Source organism: Lonchura striata, chromosome 1 (genome assembly GCF_046129695.1).
Source record: "Lonchura striata isolate bLonStr1 chromosome 1, bLonStr1.mat, whole genome shotgun sequence".
In the NCBI taxonomy this organism is placed as follows: Eukaryota; Metazoa; Chordata; class Aves; order Passeriformes; family Estrildidae; genus Lonchura; species Lonchura striata.
Genome location: NC_134603.1, coordinates 145,463,073 through 145,482,912, shown reverse-complemented (window position 1 = coordinate 145,482,912; position 19,840 = coordinate 145,463,073). Strand labels below are relative to the sequence as shown.

Genomic DNA, 19,840 nt, shown 5'->3' with positions numbered 1-19,840 from the left:
TTCCTCTTTTTGAAGTATTAGGCAGTTATTTTTTTTCCTGTTTCTGAGGATTTTTTAAACCTCTGAGCAATTATGATACGTGTATGACTAGCATGGCTCAATTTTTCCAAAAAGAGTATATCTTATACCATGTATCTTTCCCAGTAACACAGATCCTCTTTGGTCTGCAATAATTTTGGGTGGTATTTAGCTCAGTCGTGAATTTTCCTACCCAATAAAACACAAAGAATAATGCACTTTTCAATTAAGAAGTAGACTCCAGGTCATATCAAACCACAGAAAGATGAGGTTTTAGGGGTTTAGAACTTGGTTGGGTTTTTTTTTTCAATAATCAAAGTTTGAAAGTTAGATAACCTAGACAATACATAGCATGTTGTTTGATAGTAGCATTAAGCAATAAATTTAGGAGCCAGCAGTAGGAGGAAGTAAAAACAGTGACACGTAATGAACCTGTTGGGCACAAATTCAAAATGTGTATGTGTCATTTAAGAAATAAGACATGAATTACCAGAGAACAAATAATATCAAGCCTAAAGACCACACTGACATATTTTCCATATAACTACTTATAGAACATTTTCCATAAAGCCCTGGAGGCTTCAAAACTACTCTAAGCTGAACAATAGCTTTTGGTTTTAAAGCTATGTAACAACATTCCCATTCAAAATGCTTTGGCTAGGAATTAATTTGCTACTGATTTATCATGTTTTACATTTAGATTCCAAGATAAAAACAGAGTGGAAGAAATTACAAAATACTGTTCAATCATTGTCTTTTTTATTTCAATTAAGAACAGTTATATGAAGTAAACATTGGAATTAAATTTGTGTTTTTCATTTACAGAAGGCCAGATTAAATACCATTAAAAACTCCTGTACTTTTATTTCAGTGGGAATTTACTCAATGCCTTAAATTTGTACCTAACCTTTCAACTGAAGAATCAGTTACAGCAAATTCAAAGCAACAGCCCTTTGACATTCAATAAGAGGTTGTAGCTCATATTCAATATATGATTTTCCTTCATGATGAATATATGGTGATGTTTTGTCATTCCTCACAGAAAAAAAACCAAAAAAATCCTCTATAGTTGACAGGTAAAACCAGGAAATGTTGTATGGGAAATAGGGAAGTATTATGAAAGAAAGCAGACAGCTCTCTTAAAGAAATCACTGTCACCATCTGCTCAGAAACAATACCTAAATGACTTATCAGTTCCTTCTTTTCATTCTATCTGTGCACTCCATGAATAGCCCGCAAAATTTTAAAGGGCTAGAATTTCTGTAAATTCTTCCACCTCATTTTCTGTTCTCTGACTGGTTTTTAATACTAAAAGGCTGAATATGCAGAATTTATTTGTCTTTATGATTCCTAAGTGTCATGAAAGAAAGACAGCTGAGCAGAAGAAACAACTCCTCCAAGCACCTCAGACAAACTTGGAAGTGTGGGCTCGGGTATCATACATGCCACAGAATCCACACCCAAGAAAGTTCTAGCTGTAGAAAACTGTTTCAGTTGGCTGGAAATCCATTCATTCAGTTCTGGTATCAATTCTGTAATCTCATTCTCTTTGGGCATAACTTGTTCTTCCCAGTTGAGCCTGATTTCACTGGAAAATGCCGTCCTGAAAGTGGTACTGGGTGCATCTGTGGTATTACACCCAGAAGATGAACTGCTATATAGTTTAAAGCAGCACCTGTAATGATGCTGGTGCAGTAAGAAGAGGTGGGTAGCAACCCAAAGTATGTTAAAGGCTCAATCAGGATTTTTTAGGTCATTATAAGATTCAAAAATGGGCATATAGGCTTGACCTATATGGCACAGGGAACAAACAGGCAATGTGAAAAGGATGCACCAGACCACCTGGAATGGTCAGTCTCAGAGAACTCACCTGTCCTCTCCCTATTCCAGGTAAGCTGGTTCCATTTAGTAATTCAGTAACAGGACAATTATAGGACCTAATGTAGTGTGCAAATGACCTGCTGAGGCTTTGTTCAGATACACAGTTTATCAATTTGCATATATGACAAGAGCCTGTTCTCTTAGTGTCAGTATGATTTATACATGTGTACCTAGCTGCATTAACAATGCCCAACAATCTTCAACACTTAAACCAGGCAGTCACTCAATCCTTTTAAGACTATAGACAATTGTATTGCTGGAAGATATTTAAGTACATCAAGACAACCTCAGGAACAAACAGTTCCAAATCCTTTCCTCTCCTCCCACCTCTAAAAGCCCAGCACAGCCACAACACAAATCTTCCCCGACAGCTCTGCTGAAGAACAAGGAGTAGCTGTAATAAATTATGAAAACATTGGCAGATTCCTTATTACATGAGGGGGAAAAAAATTAATCACTTCCAAACAATTGAAGGAAAAAATACTTTCAGAATGTAGGAGCTCCTTAGCATTGAAGTTGTACTGGGAAGCAAGAGGGACAAGTCTACTTCCAGATAAAATATCAATGCTTTAGCTACAGTGAATAGCCATTTTTTAGAAATGGCTGCAGCAAGCAAACACAAGCAAGAAAAAGTTGTTGTCTTTGTCAAAGTGCTCCTGAGATGACAATGGCCCTTGGTCCATGGTGATAAAATAGTCGTAAAAGTTTCTACCAGCAAAAGGTTTCAGATCAAGCCCTGAATCACTCAAAGATCTTAACTGAACTTTCGCAGAGCTATTCTCAAATAAAATAATGTGATTTCAAATTGAACCAGAACCTTTTGAACACGGCGTTTTCATATTTCTATAACAGAAGATCACCTTCATTATAACCTGTGACTCAAGATTTCAGATTCAGGAAAGAATATGGTAAATTCCCTACAGAGATATTAATGTTCATAGTACACAATCTATTTGTCAATGGATTGTTTCTGTTGTCAAATCACACTCATTGTAGTCTCGGTGTAGATTTGCAAATGTGAGATGCCCACACGATAGGTATAAATATCCATTTTCAGGCTTCAAACATTTATCCATGAGTAATTTTGACTGAACTACTCAAATGACTGTACTTCCACATGTGTCTGTGTAAAAGCTGACAGGATGAGCACGTGTATTTTTACGATGTGAGTTGTCTCTGATGTGATGAAGACGTTGAAAAAAGCCAGTAATTAACATAGCAATTAAAATATAAAACTCGAGTCAGCATTTTGATGCTGTTCCTGACTCTCTCCCTGACTTGCATTATTATTTCGTGCAAGTAAGTTGGCCCGATTTCGCAAATACTTTTACTTATGCAAAGTACCACAAACAACTGCATGCAGGGTGATATAGCTTTATTTGCTTAAATTACCAAAACCCGGCGCTTTTAAAGTTTCTGTGACTACGCACGCCGCTGTGATCAACAGAATTACTCTGCCAGCGTGGTGTTACAATACAAGGAGTTTAAGAGCGCATTTAAGTAGTAGTACTTAATACTAATCACTCCCCACGCAAAAGCATCAGTGCTTAAGAACGAAAAGGAAGCAGAAAGATTGCGATTCCCACCCGGAGCAATCCTCCCGACTGCTTCGCCTGTTGCTCTTTGACTCAAACCCTGTCTCAGCCGCTGATACTCACGAACAAATCCTTTTCTACCGGCGCCTGAACGCCCACTGCGGTGCTGAGAAGCCTCAGCGGGAAAACACCTGAGGATGAGAGGGCAGAAAGAGAACGAGCAGAGCTCGGGGCCTCAGGGTGCCCCTGCCCGGCCCCGACACGGACCCCGCCAGACGCCGGCAGAGCCGTCCGTCCGTCCGTCCTGCATGCCCAGCGGGAGCCGCGCTCTCCGCGCCGTGCCGGAGCCTTCCGAGCAGCAGCCGGGCGGGCAGCGAGCCCGAGCCGCGCCGGAGGCATCGGGCTGCGAGGGAGCGACACGCTGGCAGCGGATTCCCCCCTCGAGCCTCCGGCAGCGCCCTGAGGGGGACGGGGAGCCGCCGGCGAGGCTCCGCTGAAGGCGCTGCCCAGGGGAGCCGCAGGCGCGGCGGAGACACGCGGCTTTCCTCAGCCGCTACTGCGGGGAGGATGAGCCAGCTCTAGCCAACACAACTCCCTCCCCCGCGCTGCCGCCGCGCCAAGGCGCCAGCCATGTTCCCGCATCGCCCCCACCTCGGGCGGCGGGAAGGAGAGGGGGAAGGGGAAGGAAGGCGGGAGGCGGCGCCGGGACTCCCGCCCCGCCGGGGCCGCCCCCCACCTGCCCGCGCCCCGCCGGCGCCCCCGCCCCGCCCGCCGCGCTCGCGGCGCCAGCCCGGCCGCTCATTGGCCGCGCCGCCCGCCCGTCAGCGCCGCTCCCGCAGGGCCGAGGGGCGGGGCCGCGCCGCGCTGTCAGCGGCGCGCGGGAGGCGGGCAGGGCGCGGCGGCGGGCAGAGCGGGGGGCGGCGGGGCGAGACGAGCTTAAGAGCTGCTGCTCTGCCCGCTCTGGTTTTTTTCCCCCCCCCGGGCTTTTGCACACAGTCTTGCCCCTTCCCGCAGGTTTTCTGCAGAGATTTACCTGTCGGTTACCGCACGCCCACACCGGGCTGCTCGGGCTCTTTTCCCGCAGAGGCCGAACGCGCGGACCAGCGGAGCGGGGGCAGACCCCGGCGGCCAGGGGCTCCCTCAGCGACCGCGCTCCGCCTCGCCCGCCGCTGCCGCTCCCGCAGCGCCATGGATCACCAGCCCAAGTTCTTCGAGAACCTCTCGGGCGCCGGGAAGGCCATCGGGGTGCTGACCAGCGGCGGCGATGCCCAAGGTAGCGGCTCACGCCGTTTACTCCGGGAGCACGGGGAGGACGAGGGGAAGGAGAAGGCGGGGGAGCTGCGGGCACGGTGGGGAGCGGGGCAGCACGGGAGAGGGCGAGGAGCCCCTGGAGGATGGTGTGAGGGGCAGGAAGGAAGGGCCTCCCTGGCTGCCATGCGGGAGGCCGGGGAAACAGCGTGGGCTGCTTCAGGGCTGGTGTCGGGAAGCCACGGGGCGGCACATGGAGGGAGTGGAGAGAGCGCTTTGGGAGCGGTCCACACGGGATTGCGGTGCTGCTCGGGTTCCTCTTTCCGTGCTGGCCTTCGACCCGGCTTTCCTACTAAGCGCCTTTAAAAGATAAATAATTTTTGCACGGCCTGGGCGCTTGAGGTTCAAACATCCTCTCACCTCTTCTTCCCCCCCTCCCTTCCTCTCCACGTTTCCTCTGCCCCAGGCTGGGCAAAGGAGAGGGTAGGAGCGCTGCAGTAACTTTTACTACCAAGCTGTCTCGTTCCCTCGAGAGGTGGTGGGGTGAGGAGGGATGGCTGATGCGAGCCGGGGAGGAGGAGGAGGAGGAGGTCGTGCCGCCCTGCACGGCGGGTGGGAGGCTTGGCTGCGCTACTGGGGCTCTGCCAGCCCTCGCCTCATCTGCTTTTCACTTCGTTTTGGCACCAGCAGCACGTTTATGTTCCTACCCGTGGTTTAGAACGCTCAGATCGTGGTTTACTTTCCCCCCGTAGGAGTATGTTAGAAACGTGTCTCGCCTTCTTAAATCTCTTCAGTGTAGAGGAAGTCGTAGCTACTACAGGACAGGGGGAACAAAAGACCTGCAGACATTAAGAGGGATGGGAAAGAAAAGAGGCTTGATCGCAATATTCCTAGCTAATAATCCATTTTTTTTTTACACTTTAGTTTCCTCTTTCCTACCAGAATATCTTAATGGTTCCTTTCCAACTCGGCATATTCTGTGATCCTGTGGTAATAGTTTGAAGTTTCAGTTAATTAAGATTTCAAACACGCAATGCTCCGTGCTGTACAAGGACTCTTACTCTCTTTATACGAGGAGAGTTGCTCAATGATAATTGCTTTTAGCACCTTCTCTTAATTTTAGGTTGTTTTACTTTTTTTTTTTTCGCTGGGACTGTCTCGAGAGTACTTTCACTTAAAGAAGAAGCGGCACTCATTCACGTTCATGAAGAGAACGGGGGGTGGGAGCCTCTCCTTTCGTTCTGCGTGAGCTCGGCGGTTTAGGGACCAGTCTCTCCCCAGGATTTACACGGGGACGTGCCGGGACGAGCCCGCGGCCGGGGCAGCCTCCCCTCTCCTCTTCCCGGGTTTCCCGGCGCTTCCATGCGGTGCTAGCTTGCATGGACCAGTGTCTCCGCGCTCCCTCCCTCCCTCCGCCGGTGTGTACGTGATCCGCTGCGAGTCGCTGCAGATTCCGCCTCTTTGCGTCATCTGGGCTGGGAGAAGCATCCTCCCTCCCCCTGCCCGCAGGAATAACGGGGAGCCCCCGGGTTTACCTAGGATTATCCGAAACTCTAATCGGGATGAAAGGGATTTGTTGCCATCGAGGAGGAAAGTGTTGCAGTTCTGGAGAGAAAACCAAATCGATGCGTTTAAATGGCTTCTCTTACTCCTTGGTGGGGCTACACTTGTTCAAGTTTTATTCAGTTTGCCCTCAGTGACATCAGTTCCACTGCTAAATGATTCTAGGAGGAACTGAGAATCAGAGCACCTCTGTTTTAATAATGTGGTGGCCAAATTGCCATTTTAATTTAAAAGTGTGGCAGGGCACTGCCTGAAGCAGCAGTAGCGTGCTCAGCAAGAGGCTGAGCCCTGCAACTTGCTTCTGCGTGGCTGGAGATTATATAATGCAGCAGCAGATACATCTCCTTTTATAAAGTACTGATCTTCACTGGCCACTGTGTGAATTAAGGCATTTGAAGGACTTGCAGAATCCATGGGTAACATCTAAACTTTACAGCTGGCAGATTGCCACAGAAACATGGAGGGGGTTCCAAAGTAACAGCCTGTGAAAGTTACTGTCTAAGGAGTGGGGTTGTCACAAAGACCAAAAAAAGTAATCGGGATGCCTTCCAAGCTGTTTCATTGGCAGCCTTGTTGTCCTAACTTTGAAGAGCAAGGAAATGACCTTCCCAGCATTTTAGAACTTGATCAATTTCACCTGAATCACAAAACACAGTGAGTGACCATAACCTCTTAATATATTGGTAGCAGCAGAGATGTGTAAAATAAGCAGCCTCAAGTCAGTTTGAAGGTTAGGAGTTAAACAAGGGACAGAATGAGTCATGCCCTGACAAGGTCATTTGCCCTTTGGAGGACAGAGTGTAAATGTGTGAGAGAAGTAAAGTTCTGAAGTACATGAAGAAGGAAGTATACTGCTGTTACTGCTATTTGAAAGTAATCTGTTCAAGCAAAGTGTAGGTGAGGCAAAGCTACTGACTCAGAAGTAGGCAAAAAAGTTCTAGTATTAGGAATAAAGTTTCAGTTTTGTTTTATATTCGTCAGACATTAAAAGTCTTCAAAATATATGTAATCCAAACTAAACTCACAAACAACCGAGTAGGAAAAACACATATTAAACACAAAGTCATAATAGTTGCCAGTATTTAGATTGGACTGTAAGTCTGAGCATAGAATAAAATATGCGTGAAATTATTTTAAGGTGAAATCTCTCTGCTGTTATTAGTATTTCTAATAATTTAAAAGTAGAGTTATGTAAATTACATAAGGCTTTCTATTTATAGGGCATGTTAAATTTTCAGTTACTTCCCCACATTGGTGCTACTTCCTTGAAAGTTTCATTTTTCTTTTTTGTTTTTCTACCTGTAGAATTTCAAAGACTATAGAACGTATATATGTCATACTGGACTTTTTTTCTTTGTGGAGTTAAAGAATTTATCAGTGATCTGTTTCACAGGAAAAAAAGATCTCCGTTTAGTACACTTATAGTTTGTATAAGTACTAAACTTGACAGTCCATCACTTCAGCTAACTAGCTGTTAAATTGTAACCTAAAAATGTACTTTACGCTGTAATCACAAGTACCTTGAGAGGCAAAAGAAGTTCTCGATAATATGACAATCAATTCTCAATATTTGTGGGTTGGTTCAGCTTCTGGAGTATTTCTAAATTGTACTGGTTGCAGCTCAGTAAGGTGCTTTAATAAATGAGGTTTAATAAGTCACACTTCTCACTTTGTGGGATTCTCTGGCCATTCTGCTTCAGGTCATGAAGTGCACTGGCTGAATTTTCTGTGGTTCCAGTGGCTGCCACAGACGGTTTTGACCAGCGTAGGTGCCTGACGTTCACAGAGCTCCAGAGAGCCTATTCCAGGACCGTGGTAGGAAGCGCCGTGGGGAAGCTGCTGACAGAAGGCGATTGTGCTCTCCTGGGGCAGGATGTGTTTGTGGCGGTGGAGCTGCTGCCCCGAGGTCATTGCCTTTGGATAGGACCATGTTGTTTTTCAGATTAAACTCTAAAGATTCGGTGTTGAGGAGGACAGCATAGGTAAGGGATGTAATGGTCTGGAGTATCATAGTCCATCCTGCTGAAGTAAAGAGCTGCGTGTCCCTACGCTCAAAGCATTCCAGGCTTCCCAAAAATCAAACCAAAGCCAAGCCAAAGTTCCAAGTTAGTTAATAGTGTAGATATACAGCTCTTGTCCTGGTGGTATAGATTGGAAGAAGGAATCTTGGCACTGAACAAATGAAAAAGCTCAACTCCTTCAGCAAATACTGGGTTTAAAAACAGCTTAAAAAGAACTCTAAAGAAACCTTTTGGATTCCAGAATTTTGGAATATCACTGACCATGACTGTGGAAGCAAAGATTTACATATTTCTGCTCTTGAAGCATTACAGGCTGAGGAACAACATGAGGTATATTTAATATAGTAGTGTAAATGTATTGATTTTGTTCAGGTGGCAGAATTTCTTTTTCCACTATAAGCTTCTCAACTAATACAGTAAAATATATACTATTTTTTAAAAAAGTCACAAACTAGAACAATCCACACTCTTCTTATGTCATCCAAATTAGGGTTTATTTGTTAACACTTGCATAATTTGAATTTGAGTCGCAAGGAATTTTTGAACTCTAGCCCCCCCAAAATGCACTTTTTCCAGCTAAGAGTAATGCATACAAATAGACATGTATATGAAATACATATATATGTGTCTGTAGATAAAATATTGTAAGTACTATTTGTATGTAATATTAAGGAATGCTGTTATTAATGGATGAGTGTAACTATTTCAATGCATTCAGTATTTTTGAGATGCTGCTTCTATAACTAGTGGATTCAATGATTGAAACTAGTCTCCTAAGATTTTTATTTTAATTTTTAAGAAGGAGGTATGTTTGCCATTTAGATGTTCTGCAATTGTGCAGTAGAATGTTCTGATCTAATACAGCTGATGTTCAGGAAAATTGTGTAATATTTTCTTCAGGTATTTAGAATAACTACTGTGATTATAGGCAATAAAATCTGTAACGTAATTAAAAGTAAATGGAACAAATTCAAGTTGTGTTTTTATTGATTTGTTCAGTTCTTGTATTTGACTGCTTCTCTTTTGATGATTATAGGCTCTTACTGACATAACCATTTACATACTTGAATAAAGTCTTCCTGTTTGGTAAAGTTTAGACATTTTCCTTAATGATTTTTGGTATATAGTCTTTTAAGTCTGAATCTTTATTCAGGGTAGCAATGAAACATATGTGCTAAGTCATTAAACCAGTGTTAAAGCCAATGTTTATCTTTAAAATTGGTGATACTTAAGTATTTCTTGATGCTTGTCCAAGATGCATAGTTTCAATTTTGCTTTTGAATGGTTTATGTTACAGTTACTTACTTAAAGGCATGTCTGGCTGACTAAAGCAAGGCAAACTTGGCTTAAACACAAACTCATGTAGGACCTCCTGTGTTGTAGTGGTGCATGTGTACATGAACCAGGATGTAGACACAAGAGAGGGATACTCTTTTGGAGCCAGAGAGAGCCTCTGAAATAATTTAAAGATTTCTGCAGTACTGTTTGTAACCCTGTTTTGAAAAAAAAGTGTTCCTTTTAAGGACAATCGAATAAACAAGATCAAGGACAATAAATTATCAACTTCTAAATTAATTTGTGTGTTATGTAAAGCCCTGAAAGTAGTTACATTTCACTTAATCATTGCTGAGTCCAAAAGAGCAAAATAAGTATTTCCATCTTTCCAAGGCTTTAATGCAAAAGCAAGTAATAATTCAGAAACATTTTTAAAAATTATTATATTATTAAAAAAAATACTGGTTTTACTTGTGGCTTTCTTTTGAAGCTGCTATTTTAATCCTGTATGTTTATCAAACTGCATTTATTATTCAGAACCAAATCCACAGTTAACCTGCTATAAATCTCTTTTAAAGTAATAAGCGTGAGTAATAACATTTCATGGTTATTACAGTAATTCACAAATATTTTTGTAAGACTCACAAATAAATTTTATTAGACAGTCCTACAGAGGCTTAATGTATTTATTTTTGGTTTTTTTGTTGAATTACTGCAATTTAGACAGCCAAATTGTAGAAGTATAAAGCTGCAATGTGTTAACTGTATTTTGTAGGTATCAAATTATAATATTCTTTAGTCCTCAGCCCTTCTGAAATATAAGCCAGGAGCTTGCCCTTAGACAATGAAGTCCTTTTTATTTATAAGGAAATAAGATATCCAACATGAAATAACAATAAAATGTAGGTTATATAAATTTATAAAGCTGCAATGGTAGTACTGGGAAAGTGCTGTCTGTAATCTGGGATTACAGATTTTTTTTTTTTCCCTGGGTTTTTGCCTTTTCATAGAGCAAGCAAATTGTGAATTTTTCATGCAAGAAACATGGAAACTGAAAGATACTCACTAAGAAAGTATATGGTTCTATTAAGGGTTTATATACACACAAACCAAATGACAGCAATCCCCCTCAAAAAAAAAAAAAAAACAAAAAAAAAACAACCCCAACCCCCCCCCCCCCCAAAAAAAAAAAAAAGAAACAAATGCAAACGCCAAAACAGAGCTACCAAAAAACCACTGTACCAAGCAGCAACAACAGAAAAGCCTCCCACACAACATGTGCTTTAATAGAAGCAAGCTGTGGGCTTTGGTGAAAGGAGTACCTTGTGCTGAGTGTTCCTGTTTGTGGAAAATGGCAGTGCTGTGATGAGCTGTCAGTCTGTTAAAATTAAAGGTCTTTGTCTCTCAGGGGTGTTAATTTTGTTATGAAAACTGTTTCACTGAGGAGATAACTTTGCTCTGTTTGATCTGAGATTTATCATGCTAAGTTTCTTTTTATTACAGGCTGTCAGATGAGATTCTGTTTCTCTTTGGCATCATCCATTTCTTTGTCTAAAGCTGTGCTTTTAGCTGTCTTGGCATTTGAAAGCTTTTTCCAGCTATGCCAGAAGGCCGACTCTGGCTGAAAGAATTCTTGCTACTATTTTCTAAAACAGAACTTAGGTGAAAACACTTGTGATTCCTGTCTTAAGTGTAAGTAACATCTATGCAAACAGCCAAATTAGTTTTTTGTTTTTGGCAAACTTAATTTTTTTGTTTCATGTTGAGCAACTTCAGGGACTTTATGGTGTGTTCATAAGTAATGAATCTTTGAGAAAAACTCAGCCTGATTCTTTAGACAGGTTGATTTTTACTGCTCTATTTTTTGCAGTAAAGCTGTATGATTAGATCTTTATGACTTGCTGTGTTGTTTAATGTTCTAGTTATCAGCTTTTTATATCTGCAAAGAGGTGAACACTTAACCCCTCTGTTGAGCAGCAGAGCTTACCTGCTACTTGGCAGTTTTGATATTAAATGCAGCAGATTTGGAGAATTGGTGCCTAGTACTTTGGGTTGTTACCTTTCTTGCATCCGTTTTTTACTGATATGCCAAGAGTATCAGTGAAGCCTATTTCTCTCTTCATGCTTTGTGTGATCTCTTATATCTGTTTTAGTGGTATGTAAGCAATTAGTTAATTAGTTCTGGAGAGTTCCTGAATAATGGGTAAGATAATGCAGTATCTGAAGGGATGAATTACAAGAGAAATACATTTGGCCTGTGTAGAGGGACCAGTGGAACTTCCACTGTTGCTCAGCAGGTTGAGTGTTTGAGCATGGGACTTAAGTGGAAGATTTTCCAGGATTATAGTTTGTCAGGTGCCTTGTGAGCAGGGAATTCCAATCAGGGCTTGCATTTTTGGGAGCAAAGTGGTGTTTAGACACTTTTCTGTCAAATGAGTCAATGTAGTATTATTTATGTTAATTTACTGCTACTTTTGTTTTTTTAAATGAGCATCTGTCCAGGTCAACTTTGGCTCTACTCCCCACCTGTGTTATTTTGGAAATCCCAGAAAAAGTTCAAATATAACTTCTCATTCGAAGAATGAGAAGAAACTAAATTTTAGCTTGCTGAATGTTTGCCTTTCAGACTGGAAACTAACCATTATTGCAAAATTAATTTACTTCATTGTTCAGTAGCTGTAACTTCTACAATGCTATTTTGCAGTCAGCAGCAATTTAATCTCTGATTAACACACACTGGCATTCACATAATTATTGTAACAAAGAATAATTCTGAACCCTTCATGCTCATGGGCTGCTTGCACTGTCATTAAGCAAATTTCTGTTTTAATGGATGCTGATCATTGTCTTTCTTTAAGAATGAATTAATGTTCCCTTTATTTTCTAGACACAGTACCTTTGCTATACAGAAAGTGCTGGATGACTGTAACAATGTGATTTTGCTTTTTCTTCCCAGGTATGAATGCTGCTGTGCGCGCAGTAGTACGCATGGGAATCTATGTAAATGCCAAAGTCTATTTTATTTATGAGGTTAGTTTTTGTTTAATTCATTCTCTATTTTGTCTTCTGACTAAACTTGAATTTTTGTAGAAATACCATGGAGAGTAAATAGTATAAATTAAAAATGTTGTAGGTGTCATTCCTTTTTATTGTGCGTTCTATTTAGTACTTTTTATTTTTATGGAAATTTACATCTCACAAGGCATATTCTTAAACTGTGTAATTTTAAAGTAATTTCTTAAATAGATGGAATTCTTTGCATGCCACCAAAGACTTTAAAGCAGTTACCACCCTGCAGTGAGCTACATATCTATGCAGTTGTTGGATAGGTGTCCCCACTTTATAAATATTTGTTAATATTGTTTAAACTGCTGATTGTTAACCCATTGACTCAATTTTCCTAGAGTATGATAAGGATGTATCCTTACCCTCACTTAACAGATTCCACAGCTTAGTTATGATGAAGAGTACTGTGGCACTGGTGCCATCTTGCCTGGTTTTTAACTTGTGACTGAAGAAACTCAACCAACAAACAAACAAACAAACAAAAAAAAAGCCACATCAAAAACTTGACCCTCTTTGGTCTGTCTTGACATCAGAATTTTGTTGTTGAAATTTGTAACTGTATATACAGAAAGATTGTAAATTTCTGTAGCAATTGTGCAGTAAAAAAAGATGGGACAAGTTTAATGTCAAGGCCAAGGTGATGCTCCATGTATTTATCTTCCTGGAAAACTGCTGCAGTTGGACTTCTTTGTAAAGGACACTTTCAGTTTTTATACAATTTTTGTAGATTAAACAATACGGTAAATATATTGATTCTGTCCCCACTGGAATTCCTGTACAGCTCATTAGTAGATTGAGGTTATTACAAATCATAATAATTTTATATGAGAGAAAGCTTAGTAGGTCCCCAGTAAAGTCTAAATTTAATATAAAAATATGGAGTACTAGAATTCATAGAAGTTCTTAGAAAATGCTTTTGTTTTAGTTTTGTGCATGGCAAATACAGAATATATCTTTAAAAAGTAGCTGTTTATCAATTTTTTCCCTGTTTGCTGATTCCTGTAGCTCATTTACTAATGAGATGCAAAGTATATTGAAATGCAAATAAGCAGAAGACTGTGCTCCAAAATTCTTTCCTACTACTGTGCTAGAGCAAGTTGCTCTGAATACTTAGTGTGTGCTAATTACATGGCCAATCTCTGGAATTCCTTCAGTGTTCAGCTGTTTTTCAGGCTCACTGAAATGGGTCAGATACTTCTCTGGAAGTATGGATGGTGTTTTGGGCAACTTAAGGCCAGAACTTGGATTTGAATTTATTTTTTAATTAAACTTAAGTCAAGAATTGCCATATTTTTTCACCTTTTAAACATATTTGGTATCACAGAGACATACATTTCAAGAGAAATTTGAATATCTGTTTTTTCTGAACTGGACTTATCAAAATAGTGCTATTTAAGTTAGGATGTTCCTGTGTTTGGTAGAGTTGGCCAGTGTAAAGTCACAGATAATTCTGAATAAAAAGTGATTGTAAAAAAATGAGTCAATGCTGGGAATTTTCAGTTTCCCATATATATTGTCCTGATATTTTCAATGTAACAGCAGGCTCTGTGAGGAAATGCACATTTCATTGCAAGTATGGGATCTGAAAAAGATCTTTCCTTTAGGTTAGTCCATTTAGTTCTGTTTTGTAAAGTACCAAACATGAAGCTTTGTTATTCTCTGGCTGATTATAATTGAAATATAAAGTCAGTTTTCCTTCACAATGCCTACAAGTACTTCAGAGAAACAGAGTTGCAAGCATTGACATGAAACATCTGTTTAATTTTACCCCTTTGAAATGGGAAACAGATGGAAGTGGCAAGTGTAAGAGAAGGTAAAAATCTTCTGATACTTGTAACTTATGTTCCCTATTCTAAGCCTTTGCCTAATGTATAAAGAGGAGATGTATTTTTGGGTATAGTTTGAGTTACTTAATGCTTTTAATAAGGTGTTCTTTCTGAGTTACAGTTTATTGAATGTGACTTGAGTGTGTTAAGCAAAGAGGATAGTGTATCTTAAGCCTATGTTTGGAGCACTTTAACACATAAGTCAGGATGAAATGATATATGTATTGAAGCTGCTCTGAAATAATGAAGGAAAAACCTGAAGTGATCATATCCAAAAGAAGAAAAAACGTATTCTTATTTGGATCTGAAAATAGTCTCAGCCTTTTCAAGCTTACTTTACTGTAGCCATCATATGCTTTATTTCTCCTCTGGCAATGTCTGCAATATGAACTTTTTCTGCACTGCAAAACCATCTGTTTTCTACAGTTGTGGCCAGCACTAGTTCCATATTCTAAGTGAAAAAGTAACTCTGTTTTTCTAACTCCATTTTTCTTCATCTTATGATGAGAGATTACTGTGATAAATGAATTAAAATTGATAATGAATTAGATATAAGTAATTTTCTAGCCTTTTTAAAATTGGTTTTACAGAAGCCCAAAGAAACAGAAACAGTTACATATGGGAATTCATGGCCTATTTGGACTTTCAAGTCCCAAAAGGAAAAGAAGAGTAAACTCACGTGAAAATGAAAACTATAAGTTAATTTATATAAAAACTATTATTTGTTATACATCTTTTTTCTAGTTTATATAAAACCTGTGAATTTATAGCTATAAAATTTAAAAACCCCTTGTGTATCTTAATTCACTGAAGTTAGCACATTTCAAAAATTTGCTATTAATTGCAAATCTATAGAGTTTCACTAGCTTCACAGATTCATATTTTTTAATATTTTATTTTAGTCTCTAGTTTCCCTTCTTGACTGTCATCCCATTATTCCTCAAATCTACTCCAATCTGAATTAAAATTTGAATACCCATGGATTAATTTCACTCCTGCTTTAAAAATCTAGGAGCTGAAATTATGTGTAGAGTATCAGGCTGTTCTAGGGGGCTAATTTAATTTTTTTTTTTTCACTAAACAGAAGCTATTAAAGTCAGGTTGATTTTTGTTTTTTCTTGTTTTTCCTTTTTAATTGAGAATGGCAAGAAAAAGTCATGCCTCTCATTTATGGCAGTCAATTTTAGAAACTTAAATATTTATACAAATAACCTGCCCTTTTTCCAGGACTGAAGCACATAGTTCCCAGTGGATGCGTGCTCTTGCTACTAAGCTATGGAGCTTTTAGATTCTTCATCTTGATGAGGAGTCTTTTTCTCAAGAGGCCAGCATTGGGAGTGCAATGGTAGCTCAGTCATGGATTTCTGTGAGGCAAACTTCATGTCTTTTCTGTGCTGGTTTGTGCACTCAGTGGCAGTATTATTTTGTGTTGAGCAATGGCTGAGAATTCTCAGAAAGTAAATTCACAAAACTATTAAAGCTCCAAATGTCTCCCATGTAACACATCAGAAGATGGCTTGTTCTTTTTCAAAAGCTTTTGTCTTCAGAGTTCAGGCTGGAAGCCGTGTTTGCTTCTGCCATGCTCTCCTGGAGCTGCAGTGTGTGTGAATGTGCCCTGTGAACAGGGACCCACAGAGATTTCTTGTTCTTTGAATATTTAGATTTTGGGTACATGAATGATTAAACATAAAATGGTGCTGATCTTCACAAACTGTGCTTGCAGTATTTTTGACTGTTCATTTTTTCTATTCTTGCCCCACAGTTTTAGTATATCAGTACCCAAGCTTCTACATTTTTAGGTTCTAAGTAAGAATTTAATTTCTTTTTCATGTAAATTGTCAGATTCTCACCCTCATATTAAGGTCTGTAGTCATATCTGCCATTGATTTTTGGTAACCATACAGTTGGAACAGTGACAGTGGTAAACCTTCAAACATACATTGTCCAGTCCTCATCAGTGTTTACATAACTAAAGCAATAAATGAAAATTATCATCATTAATACTTCAGTTGTAATTAGTAATTAATGTTTTCCTCCAATAGCTTTTCTAGAAAGCTGTTTTAATTCTACAGCTTGTATCTTTTAATGGTGTGAAAAACAAAGGTTCTCCCTACCTTATTCAGAGGCAGCATACACATACTTGGCAGATAACTAAATTAGGGAAACTTCATGTAACAATTCAAACAGATCATGATTCCAAAGGTTCCCTGCCCTTACCTTGTAGTGGGAGGAATTGTTAATACATCCTCAGTTCTCACTTGTTTGCATAGATATGGACACCTGACCAAAATGCATAAAGTCCTTCTATTTCAAGGAAACATGGTGCAGGAATGGGTCATAGCTCATCCTTAGCCTAGCCATGAGGTGTTTCCTGTCTTAAGCTACTATTTTCTCTCTTTGCTTTTTTTCTGTGTTTTAGATTTGTTAATCTGAAAACTGGGAATTTTATTCCATCAGTCTTATTTATGTATATATTTCTTATATGTAATACTTCTTTGGACGCACTTTTGTTTTTCCTCTCAAGTTAAAATGGAAGGTGAATGACTTGAGCACACATGAACTGTATATATTTTTGTCAGCTCTCAGTGCACTGTAGACTGAATTAAGATGCAACATTACACTATTTATTGCCAGTGGATCTTTTGAGTTATTGTAGTTGTCAATAGAAATACTTAGGAAAAGAGTTTACTCCATTACTGAATGATACAAGGAACATCAAATTCTATGTTAAAAAAAAAAAAAGCAAACAAAGCTGGTGTTAGCCATCATCAAGTTTAGTTGTATCTATTGTAATGTTTCTTACTGAGGATCTTTGCACTTCATCTGAGGGAGATTTTTTTTTAAGTTGATATGTAGATAAGATTAAGCATTATTCCCTTTCCACTTTTCTCTAATTTTGAACAAATTGTGTAAATAATGGCTTAGCTCTTCAAGTCATTGTGTGTGTACATTAACATACAAATAGTATGTCCTGTATGTAAGAGCCTACAAGGGAACTGGGAAGATAGTTCACCAGGAACTGTAAGGATGAGACAAGGAGTATTGGGGTCAAACTGAAAGAGTGGAAATGTAGGTTAGCCATATGGAGGGAATTCCTTACTGTGAGAGTGGTGAGACACTGGAGCAGGTTTCCCAGAGAAGATGTGGATGCCCCAACCCTGGCAGTGTTCCAGGCCAGGTTGGATGGATCATTGAGCAGCCTGATCTAGTGGGAGATGTCCCTGCTGATGGCTGGGGAACTGGAAGTTGATGATCTTTTAAGGTCCCGTTCAAACCATGCCATTCTGTGTGTATACATTAGATACATGTCAACGTTATCTGGAGAGTGTACAAGGTATTGAAAAGACCTGTTGGATGGCAGAAATTAGAGACATAAGTAGTTTTCCATCTAGATGGTTTTTGATCATATTGTCTCTATTCAGTCAAGCCTCGCTGAGCAGAAACTTTCATGGTTTCTCCTTGCAATCTGTACTGGAATCCTAAAAAGCCTAATTGAGTAACTTGTACTTTTGCTGTGTTCAGGTTAGCTTTAGATTCTTACTTTTTCGTGCTGGTGAGGACTCAAAGTTTGACATAAAAAATAATATATATTCTATGAATACTAAGCCACTTTAGGCTTAGTATGTTTCCAGGTTACTGCTTATTGAGTAAATTCTGCATATACTCTGAATTGTGTAAAAGTATTACCTTATTTTGACATTGTTTTTGAACTGATCCTTTAGGAAGAGGGTTTGTTTTGCTTTATCCACCCCCCCATTAAACAAGCAGTGATACCTTCTTGAATATTGTTTCATTTAAATAGAGTATTTTTTAATTCCGTCTTTTTAATTAAAGTTGTATTAAACTGCACAAAGTGAGTATTACTGTAGTGGAAATTTGATTTAGTTTTAAAAATCAGACTTATGAAATACTTTATCTTTTACAGGGTTACCAGGGAATGGTTGATGGAGGTGATAATATTGTAGAAGTTTCATGGGAAAGTGTTTCAAGTATCCTGCAAGTGGTAAGTGCTAAGGGGTGATTGTGGGACCCAGAACCTCTTTATTCAAATAGAAGAGCCAAAATTTTAGATTCAGGCAACCCCTGGAGTTATGTATTTGAACTGTGTGTGATGGCTGAGTGACCAGCATGTACCACTTCCAACAGAGTCTGATTTCTACAGTGAAAAATCTTGGTGTAGTCTTTTGAATTTGGAGCCCAGAAATAATCTTGAAAACCTTTGTTCTAGATTTGCAGTGTCACATGTCATTAGCCTCCTAAAGCCATATTGGCATGTCTATATTTAATAAACAAGTCATTATAGAGCCAAAACATGAAACAGCTGTGTTTTGTAAGGCAAATAATTTCTTATGAAACCCTGTTGGCTTTCTGTGTAAGTGAATTTAGAATTATAGTAATGGATGTAATTACAATGCAATTCTGCAGAGCTCAGATACTGCCGATGACTTAGTGCATTTTTATTACAACATTCTGCAGTGTGGCCATTTGGATCTCTGCAGCTTTTGCTCAGCATGGTAATGTTGTTACCTCTACCAGAGCAGGTGCTATGTTTGGCAAAGAGGCCTTACTGCTTGCCAAGCTTTCTGAAAACTTCCTCCCAGTGAAGCGTGGGTTTCTTTGGAGTTTTTTGTAAAGTTAATGAACATAAAACAGTTAGCAGAGACAATTTTTTTTTTTAAATCAATGCCCTGGAGTACTGTGAGGTATTTTGTCCCTTTTGTTTGGTTGTTTTTCTTCTTTTTTTCCTCTGTGTCTGTCTTGCAGAATCTGTAAGTAGAATCATGGAATATATTGAGGATCATTGAGTTCTAAAACTAAACAATATGACTAAAAGCATCATCCAGATGCATCTTACGATGACAGAAAAAATTGAGTTCTCTTGGCCAAGCCACGCAGGAGCAGGATGTAGGCTCCTGTATGTGTGTAGTGTAAAAGAAAAACATCTTTCTGAGCTTTATTGCTGGTAATTCAACAGACCAACAATGAACCCCAGAATGTACCTTATAGAATGTTTATTTGTTTTGATGAGAAAGGTTTTGCAGCTCATTGTATATTTGTTTATTCAGAACAAGTAGCACTTTGTTTCAAGTACAGTTTCTTTTCCTCTTGCAGCTGTTTTTCTTCTAAGTATGAAAATACCTAGTTTTAGAGACTTTTTAGTTCTGGTTGTTTTTTTTTTTTTTTAGCATCTCTGTGTGTACACATCTACCTTTTTTTCTGGAGACAGCTGAATTCTGTTCCACTTTCTTTTTTCTTTCCACTAGCAGCTATGCAACACAGATGGAAAATTGGCCTGAGAGCTCAAACATCTATTGATAGAGTAAATTGTGTCAGTACAGGCACTGCAGATGTGAAGTTCAAATTTAGATGGATGTGACAGATTTACTACAAGTTGAAGTGAAGGGAA

General features: G+C 39.6%; 1 protein-coding gene across 4 annotated transcripts in view; it reads left to right on the top strand.

Annotated features, from left to right (window-relative positions):
* The first annotated feature begins 4,325 nt into the window (after positions 1-4,325).
* PFKP (phosphofructokinase, platelet) overlaps positions 4,326-19,840 on the top strand; it is a 41,357-nt gene continuing 25,842 nt past the window's right edge. For 2 of the 4 annotated variants that reach the window (XM_077789058.1, XM_077789061.1), the window contains exons 1-3: positions 4,326-4,707; positions 12,498-12,571; positions 18,359-18,436. In XM_077789058.1, the coding sequence (XP_077645184.1) occupies positions 4,623-4,707; positions 12,498-12,571; positions 18,359-18,436 (237 nt within the window). In that variant the 5' untranslated portion in view covers positions 4,326-4,622. The remainder of the gene's footprint in view (positions 4,708-12,497; positions 12,572-18,358; positions 18,437-19,840) is intronic. The other 2 variants (XM_021528828.3, XM_077789057.1) reach the window with 2 other exon arrangements.